The sequence below is a fragment of the Phalaenopsis equestris genome, unplaced genomic scaffold (assembly GCF_001263595.1).
Source record: "Phalaenopsis equestris unplaced genomic scaffold, ASM126359v1 Scaffold000002, whole genome shotgun sequence".
In the NCBI taxonomy this organism is placed as follows: Eukaryota; Viridiplantae; Streptophyta; class Magnoliopsida; order Asparagales; family Orchidaceae; genus Phalaenopsis; species Phalaenopsis equestris.
The window spans coordinates 76,002,650-76,012,857 of NW_018164444.1; the positions used below are offsets into that span (position 1 = coordinate 76,002,650).

Here is a 10,208-nt window from a genome sequence, read left to right on the forward strand (position 1 = left end):
TCTGTTAAGGACTTCTTATGCATTTAATTAACTAGTACATAAAATAGAAAGAGATGTTAAGTGAACTTGCTACATCAATTTGCATGAAAGAAAAACTACTGGAACAATAACAATAGAATTCATTCCATCTGTTAAGGACTTCTTATGCATTTAATTAACTAGAACATAAAATAGAAAGAGCTACATCAATTTGCATGAAAGAAAAACTACTCGAACAATAACAATAGAATTCATTCGGGAAACTTCAAAATCAACAGTCTGACAAGGATAAATCTCTGAACATCAAACTCGTTTGAATTCATGTAGCATGTAAAATGCATCAATCTTTTGTAACATGCACTTCATGCACTATGCAATGTGCATCATATAGAGCTGTCAAAAAAGCTCATCATTCATGAACAACTCATGTTTGGCTTGCTAAGTGGCTCATATTCGATTCGTTTATTAAGAAAACAAACTGAGCACAAAAAATTTTTTGATCACGTGATAAACAAGCCGAAAACAAACCAACCTTTATTTGATTGTGTATAACTCTTTTTTGCTTGAATTAATTTAAAAAATAGAAAATTATACTTATTATAACATTTTATAATAATTTTTATGCAAATTTTCAAAAAAAAAATTTTAATTATTTGATATAAATTTGAGCCAAACACGAGCTAAATCGAACAAGCAAATTTGAATCGAGTCAAACACGAACACACCATTCAAGAGCCATTTCGAACAAGAGCCGATTTTGAACAAAAAAATTGAAAATTTTATATACATACCACACAATTATCATGTATTTACATGCTTAACCAAAGTTTAATATTTATATTTATAACGCCTTGATGTCATAGACCTATGCATGAAACGAGCATTTTTTATTTTAAAAAGATAGTTATGGTGATACTTTTGATGTGATGTTAAAAATTTGAGTGTTATAAATGTAAATATGAATGTTTAGGTATTAGATATGCAAATCCATAAGAATTGTGTGGTATGTATGTAAATACCCAAAAAAAATTTGAAGACATGCTCAATCTTGGTTCATATACACCCCTACATGCGTATCTAAACGTATCTGCCATATTCCATGTATAAGAAACATAATAGTCATCTAGTCCAAGAGATTACCAAGAAACAACGAATGATATCAATGCTACAGTCCGGTCAGTGTTGTGGTGATTTGAATTTCTCTTGCAGAAAACGCACCCAGTAACAAAATTGATGACAACTAGAGCCATTGCAATGGCAAGTGCTGAAAATAGTCCGAGATATACAGCTGGGCTCTTTGGATAAATACATTGATCGGGATTCTTTGTTTTCACATCCGAAGCCTGAAAGAAAAGAAATACACCCATTTAACTAAACTTAGACAGGAAAAAGTTCATGATAGGCCTGTTTTGACCAAAAATCTACTCAATTCAACTGGATTTGTTAATAAACTCAAGCATTAAGCATGTAATTGGACTGACAAAAAAGTTTGATGCTCTTAAATAGCATTTGTTCGGCTTAATAATTACTCGTGATCAACTCATTCATTAAAACACGTGATCATTCATTAAACGGACTGGTCTTAAACAAGAATTTCAATACATATCGTGTACAAGAAAAACACGAACAATGACTTGCTTAATTATGTTCAGCTTGGATAAGATCAATAAGAGCTTGATACACATAAATATGCTTCCAAACATTTTTATATATACATTACTTCATGCAATTAAATATTTAGTTTATTTTTATTTAAATATTTTACTATTGAAAGTCATTGAGTGCAGTCTAGGATTATGTACAACGCATGTTTTGAATTTGGACCCCATTGAAGGAAAATTTTACAATGAAAGAAAATTTTACCATTAAAATCAAATTTTTTTTTCATCAAGTTGGTGTTAAATAAAAAAAAAATTGTTAGTTCACATTTGACTTGATAATAAATACATTACTAACTGGTTACGATATCTAAGTATTATTTCTTAGTAACATGAAATATCTTATATCCTAGAAAATAAATGCTAGAGCTCAACTGATCAGAAATAGACATAGGATAATTAAGACTTAACAAGCTAAATCATATGAAATGGCAGTAAGAGAATAAATAATAAAAAATAAAAACAAAATTTTAAAGTAAAAATAAATGATTGGTTTTAGAGTTTAAAATGGTCTCAACATCAACCGTCACCTTTTCTTGATCATCAAAATAAAAGGATGATAATAGTTTCTTTTGAAGCCTCTCTTATAAAATGACTCAAAATTTTGATCATTTTTGGATTTCATCTCTTATTCACTATTTTTAGTAGTATTACTACACAGTTCCTTCCCTCCTTTGAATCTGTTATTGTCTTTCTATCATTTTTCTATAGTTAAAAACCTGTCATCCACTTAAACCAGCATATAATTTTACACTGAAATTATCTCTATGATTATTCCTCTGTTTGAAAAAAATATCTCTATAATTTCTACTTCTTTATAAACGAAATAATTCCCTTCTGCCCTATGTTCTCCATCTTTTACTGAAGTTATCCCTCTTATACCACAGATATACTAATAAATTCTCTAAAATTGAGCCCTTTTGTTGTACATTTTGAACCAAGTATTTGATAAGTTGGTAGCAATTCAAGCTATGGTTCATCTAAAATTGGACGAGCTTAGTGGGATTCTCTGTAATGGTACCTAGCACATATAAAAATGTTCGAAGTGCATTCTTTTTAATTGGAATCTAAAAAATTCATATAAGTTGGACACTACTCAGATAAACTGACAAAGCAAACATAAAAAACACACCCTCTACCCTAATTCTAGTATAGTTTTTGCCAAACCACTTGCTTGGAGAAAATAAAAATTATTTTAATTTATCAAAAATTTGAAATGTGCATACACACAATGGTTATCAAGTTCTTCAAGAATCTTAATTCACTGTCAACATCCTTCCATCCACTCTCTCTCATCATTCACATAGTGCTTTCTAAAAGAAATTAGTGGAATAAAATATGAATTGTTAGACAAATTAAAGGTGTAATACTTCCCTCTTAATTGTGAGCTATCCTCAATTTCAGTAATAAATTAGTGATTTAACATCTCCCCCCAAAATCATCTAAAGCCAATGCCATTATTTTATTTTATTTTTTTATAGCTTTTGACCAATTGACTTGGTTGATCAAGTTAGGCTAATATAAGTGATGGCCAACTTCCATCAGACAAATTCATCTGAACATGGCGAATTCAAGTAAATTTGCAATTTAACAAAAGATTGGTGACCTACTCATGCTAGTCTCGTTCAAGTTCTTTTAATTCTATAAATACACAATTTGTTGCAACAATCCTACTTTGCTCTGGCGACAACCTCCAAGCCTTCTTTTGTTTGCACTTTTATCAGAGTTCTATCGTAGCCGCTCAAGCTTTCACTTGCCACGTCTCCTTCCAGATAACCTTAAGATTCTTAATTGTAGTTTTTGAAAGCTTAGATCCTACTTTGAGTTGTTAACTGGTGCAGGACGTGTTAGGTTTTGTTAATGCAGATCAACAATGAGATGCCAAAAAAAAAAATCATACAAACACACAAATTCATGAATTACAAACTCTTAATTTAACAACTTTTTGTTACTTTTTGATGAAAATGAGAAATACTAGAAAATCAATGCAAGCAATACATCAGTAATTTTCTAATATAAACAGCATTTAAAATTTTAAAGTCATAAAAATAAACAAAAATCATGCACTTGTATAACTGCATGCTTCACCTCCACTCAAGCCTTCTCCCATTGAAAGAGGACTTGAATGAAGTAGAGAATTTGTTTTAAGTATCTAGAGGGTTTGTTCAAGTATCTAATGAGCTTCCCAAAAGTTTTTACTTCTTTTTTGTGAGTTAGCCATAATTAATGTACAATATTTCTCTAAATCAATTAATTTTGTTAAATTATCTAACCATTTAAATATCAGTTTATTGCAAATAATGCTAAACCAAACTACCTCTTGATTTATTCAAGAATAAAATCTAAATTATAATCATCAATAAGGCTTATCCCAACTATTTGAGGTCAGCTTTATAAATCCACATTCTCCATTTATCCATTTTGAGCATTACAAGAGATGTTAAACCAATAACACGAAAACCATTCATACAACTTTTATCCATGTCATCTATGGTCCACCCATTTTTTTATGTTAATCTTATTGTATTAATTTTATCTGCTAGTTGTATTGATACATATTCTAGTTTTCCTTATGCAAGCCCCTAATTTATTTTCTAACAATTTTCATTCAATAGGTGCTACATTATACTTCTCAATTAATATTTCCTAATTTTGCCATAATCCTTAATATTCTCATTTCTTCCACACTCAACATATCTATTAATGATTTTTTTTTACTTCCCAACACTAAAATATTTATAATATAGTTGATCTAATTGTATTTGTAGAACTCCAAACTATCATTATTATTATCATCATCAACATCATCATTAACCTTATCCAAACTATTCGGAGCTAGCTTTATCAAAAATCATTTTCCATTCATTCATATTAGTACTTTCAAGGTGTCGAACTTATTCTTAACAAATCATTTTCAAAAAAAAAAATCAATTTTACACCACTTTTTAAAACCTCCAACCTTAATTTTATCTTCTCCTCCCCTAGGTTTATTTTTTATTGTATGTTGCACATATCCAAACCATTTAAAACTATTCTCAATTAAATTTTAATCAAAAAATAGCAATCAATCAATCATTAATTTACGATACATAGTTTTTATTATGCATTCATTTTTTAGCTCTCATTTATGTCATGCTCAACTTTATTATAAACCGTTTTTTTTTTACCATCAAACATCAAATCCATATAAAATTGTTGAACTAATTATACCATTAACCTTCTATATAATAGAGTCCATACAGCTAAACAAATCACATCTACTTAGTGTTATAGTGCTTATTAACGCTAATTGATAATTGTTAATATCATAGTAATTAAAATTATACATCATATATTCAATATTATTCTATTATTCTAAGACCAATATCTTGTAAATAATCTCTCCATTATTTTAAATATTAAATTATTTCAATAAATAACAATGTCATTTATAAAATATATATATCAAAGCACCTCACTTTAATAACCTTTATATCAATCTCGATAATTAATAAAAATGTTATTTAACTTAATGTGAATCCTTCAAAATGTCTCGGGTTTAATGTTCAAAGTAATGGTGATATGGATGACAATGTTATTAGTAGAATTCAAGTTGGATAGTTGAAGTGGAGGAATGCATCGGGCTTATTGTGTGATAGAAAAGTGCCGCTTAGACTTAAAAGTAAGTTTTTAAGATGGTGGTGAGACTTGTGATTCTTTATGGCGCAAAATATTGGCCTATAAAAGAGAAGTATAAAACTAAGTTAGGTATTGATGAGATAAGAATGCTTAGGTGAATGAGTGACTTTACACTTAAGAGAGAATGTGAAAAGAATATATTCGTGAAAGGGTTGGTGTAGCTCTAGTGGCAGACACAACTAGAGAAAATCGTCTTAGAAGATTTGTTCACATTAAAACGTAAACTATCTGAAAATCCGATTAAAAATGTGGATATTTTAGATTCGACTTATATTAAGAAAGGTAAGGATATACTAAAAAGATATTGGCATGTTGTATAAAAAATAATTTAGCCTGTTATAAAAAAAATGATATTTAATTTATTAGAAGTAAATGAAAATATAAAACTCAATAGGTTAATTTATTAGAAGTAAATGAAAATATAAAACTCAGTAGGACACAATGGAGAGAAAGGATTCATGTAACCGACCCCACTAGGAGGGATAAATGCTTGTTGTTGTTATTGTTGTTGTTACTGTATAATTATCCATTACTATTTTAGTTTCTTTTCAATTATTTTTTATTTTCTTCTAGTTATATCAGTTGTTAAGCTTTTTTTTATAAAATGAAATAAAATTTAACTTGACTTGCATGTATAAATTTTTTCCTTTCGTGAATACAAAATAAATATGAATCCTTTCATCACGTCCTAAGTTGTCGGTATGCGTCGCCTTCCGGACCCGGGGTGTGATAGTTAGTGCCTCTAAAACTTTCACGAAGCCTCGAAGGTGTTTAGGAAGGGGATTTAGCGGAGAGCTGATTATGCAATGGCAATGAATGGTAATATGTGAGTTTGACGACAATTGGATGGGGATAAGCATTGTTCAACAACTATCCCGATTGAAAACAACAATGAGAGCTCTGAAACGATAATATGCGGATGGCGAGGTCATTCACCGTCTGTTCTTGCATAAGCTACAAACACACCACTTGAAAACTAAAAATTATACAACACCCCTTATATTAGAAATCAGAGATATAATCTCTAAAATACACAAACAAATCTTAAAGTCTAAAACAAGAAATAAGATATAAATAGTCCTCTCTCAAAATACCTAATTTTAATTAAGCGTGCATGAAAATTTGCAATATATATGAATGCATATCATTAAAAATAAAAATGATTTCAGAAAAATCATTTCAGATTTTAATATGTTTGGATAATAAAATTAATATAGCCCGAACATAAGGGGCAACTGATACTCTATTAATAAAATTTCATCATTCGACACGAATCTTGAGGCATGACATGGATCTCGAGGTAATTTTTTGAGTAAAAAATATTCAAACCTTAATAAAAAATCATTTAGAACTCTGATTTCAGCAAACTTATAGTCAAACTGACTGGCTCGACAAGAAGAACCCAATGTTACAAAAATTGCTCCAATCCAAACCAAATCAAGCCTAGATCAAGTCATTAAACCGCTTTTGAAAATTTTTTTGGACACATTTAGAAGGTAAAATGAATTTTGATTCTGACGAGTCCATAGCCAAATTAAGCGTCTTGACAAGACGAATCCAATGAACTCAAGATCACTTAATTCTTACATCATTAAGGCACTCAGATGTTCAAAATGCCATATGATAGAGGGAAGTCTTTTGAATCGTCTGACCATGAGGGGGGAGAGGAGAGTTTGAGTCTTGAAAAAATACTTGAAGCTTTGAGAAAAAATTGAAGTCCAACACCTCTCTGCCGCCGTCAACAACCGCCGACCGCTGTCCACAACCAACGCCTGCCGTCGAACACTCCTATCGCTGTCAAACACTACTGACTGTCATCGATCACTACGAAACACCGTCAATCACCACCGACCGGAGGCCACAAATCGCTATTAGTTGTCGTCGGTCGACGTTGTAATTTGGAAAACCTAATAACCCTTTTCCACCAATGGGACAAGTGGTTACAACAGTAATCATCTTTTTACTGTAGTACTCTTCAGCTATGTCAGCCCCGTGATTTTTTTCTTTTCTGGATTTTCCACGTAAAAACTTCTGATATCACCAATTAAAAAAAACATCACAATTTTGAGGCCCCCAAAGACCGGCAGCAGCAATAGAAACAAGGGGGGTTTACATACATACCACCTGAAACTATGAATTTTATCTAATTAACACCCTAAAGTAACAATACTGTTATTTTCGGGCAAAACCAGGAGAGTAGGGAGGGACGCTCGTCAGAGTTAGGGCATAAATTGCCGTCAGCCTAGCCATGTGGACTCCAGCCACTCCACTCATCTGCACACGAAACATACCCAACTGCTCGGCGATTCCCGCCTTGCTGCCCACCTCTACAATTCGCCATCCTCTCTGCTCCACAAATGCCTAGAAAACCTAGAACTCTAGAAAACAAACGAAAATGGAGAAACCATGCGCAGTTCGAAAAACAACTAATAGTGATCAGCATGCAAGAAGATAGGAAGTTCGACTAACCCTAATCCTCGTAGCCTCCGCAGCAAAGGCAAGTGCAGCCGAAAGAAGACCAAGAAAGCCCGCCAGGCCACAAACCACAGCCACCTTCTTCTCCATTCGCCTTTCTGCAGCTCCCAATCACCAAAATGACAAAAAGCAAGCTGGAAACTTGTCTTTATATTGATTTTCTTTTTTAAAAATTTATTTTAAGATTGAGACAATTTTAATTGGTTAAAAAAAAAAAAAGTTAATGAGTGTAATATTTTAAATTGATTGATATTTAATTGAATTTTGGCGAGTTTTTTCTGATCTACGCGTTTCCGAATTCGCAACCGAGTATAAGTTATGAATTTTAAATAGAAGCATTATCGTGCAAATCATTCATTCTTATATTTTTATACATCTGAGATTTTTTAATTACAATTTTTAAAAATAAATGGATAAAAAGATTTGTGAATAAAGCTGACTATTTATGTTGTGAAATTTAGGGCGAAGAATTGAAGTTAGTTGATCTCGGCATCTGTGAGAGTTATTCTGGAGAAACAGAAGAATGTCAGTTTATTGAGTAAAGTTGGATCTTGTACACACAGATGTGTGGGGACCTTCTCCAGTGGCATCTCTTGGAGACTCTCGTTACTACATCGCATTTATTGATGATCATAGCAGAAATGTATGGGTTTATTTCTTGAAGTATAAATCTGATGTATTTAGTGTATTCAATATCAAGATTTGGAAGGTCATGGTTGAGACAGAGACATGCTTAAAATTGAAATGTCTGAGGTCTGACAATGGTGGTGAGTATATTGATGGTGGATTCAAGGAGCACTGTGCAGCTCAGGGAATCAGAATGGAGAAGACCATTCCAGGGACACTACAACAAAATGGTATTGTGTAGCGCATAAATATGAGATTGCACGTCGGACTACCACATACTTTCTGGGTAGAAGCGGTCAGTACTGCAGTTTATTTGATAAACATGGGGCAATATGTTCCATTAAATTGTGAATTATCTGAAGAAGTCTGGAGTGAGAAAAAGGTAAAATTTTCTCACCTTAAGACTTTTGGTTTTCGTTCTTATATTCTCATTAATCCTGATGCTTGAAGTAAGCTTGAGGCTAAGTCAAAGAAGTGTTATTTCATTGGCTATGGAGATGATGCATTTGGATATCGTTTCTGGGATGATTAGGGTCGAGGAATGTGATTTTCAATGAGAATGTTATGTACAAGGAAAAATCCAGTAGAGTTTCTGAAACAACACTAAAGGAATCTGAGTTGGCAAGATTTGAAGATTTGTCAGAGGCCACAGTGCAGTACAGAGATGCAGGTGATGAGGAGAGTGGATCCGGGGCATCCACTTCTATTGTTCCATAGTCAGTTTCAGAGCAGTCTACCGCTACAATTGCAGTTCGCCGGTCAGAAAGGGTTATACGTTCTCCATAGCATTATTCTTCAACTTTAAACTACATTCTACTGACGGATGTTGAAGAACCTCAAAGTTATGAAGAAACCTTACAAGATAAAAATTTGAGCAAGTGGGAGCTAGCCATGAATGAGGAGATGAATTCTCTGCTAGAAAATCAGACTTGGGAGTTGGCAGATCTTCCATCTAGGAAGAAGGCATTATACAATAAGTGGGTGTACCTGGTGAAGACTGAGCGTGATGTCAGAAAGAGACGGTAAGAGGTACAGGGCTAGACTTGTTGAAAAATGCTTTTAGCAGAGACAGGTTGTTGCCCATGCAGTGGAAGTTGTAAAGAAGAGACAAGAGTGACCCAGGAAATAGCTTGGGGGTGCAAAGCTATATGGAGTCTGTTGATATATTGATTGAGGGTATTACTCTTGAGAAACTGAAGTCTTCTGAAGTGAAGACAGAGGCTTTGAGTTGCAGAGGTGGAGGATTCAAGTTAGAGGATTCATGGAGGATTCATGTTTGAAGAAATGGACGACACAATCAGTGGAGGAAAACAGTTTGAGGAAGAAGATATTGTAGCAGGTGTATCGGTCTCCAAGTAGGAGATTGTTAAGCGTTGAAGCCCGATTTTTCCCGCTCCGACCTCACCCGATCGCGAAACTCGCGATCTCCCGCTTCGCGCTCCAGCTTCTATCATGAAACAGTCGCGATTGTTCCCTCTGGAGTCGATTCGCGAACCGTAGGCGCCAACCGCTCCCGCCTTCATCTGTTGCGAAGCGAAGCATCTCTTTGTTCCTTCCTGCTCGTGATAAAAGGCTTTGGACCGCTCTCCTTCAGTTTTAGAAGTCCAGTTTTAGAAGTCACATTAGAAGTCACAGTTTGAGTTCTTCGGTTTTCTCGGGATAGAGGAAGGTTTCCTTGGGGCAGAGGAAGAGAAGTGCAAGCGATAGTTCCTTGAAGTAGAAGGAAGAAGAAAGACAAAGAAGAAAATTGTTCTTCTTAGGCTTCTTCGTGGTGGCTTTTGGGCGGAGTAT

At 33.4% G+C, this 10,208-nt stretch overlaps 1 protein-coding gene across 1 annotated transcript in view; it reads right to left on the reverse strand.

Moving 5' to 3' along the window:
* LOC110033943 overlaps positions 1–7,915 on the reverse strand; it is an 11,393-nt gene extending 3,478 nt beyond the window's left edge. The window contains exons 1-2 of the mRNA XM_020738126.1: positions 7,785–7,915; positions 1,120–1,322 (exon numbers count right to left, since the gene is read on the reverse strand). Coding sequence (XP_020593785.1) covers positions 1,120–1,322; positions 7,785–7,880 — 299 coding nt within the window. The 5' untranslated portion in view covers positions 7,881–7,915. The remainder of the gene's footprint in view (positions 1–1,119; positions 1,323–7,784) is intronic.
* Between the last annotated feature and the right edge of the window lie 2,293 nt (positions 7,916–10,208).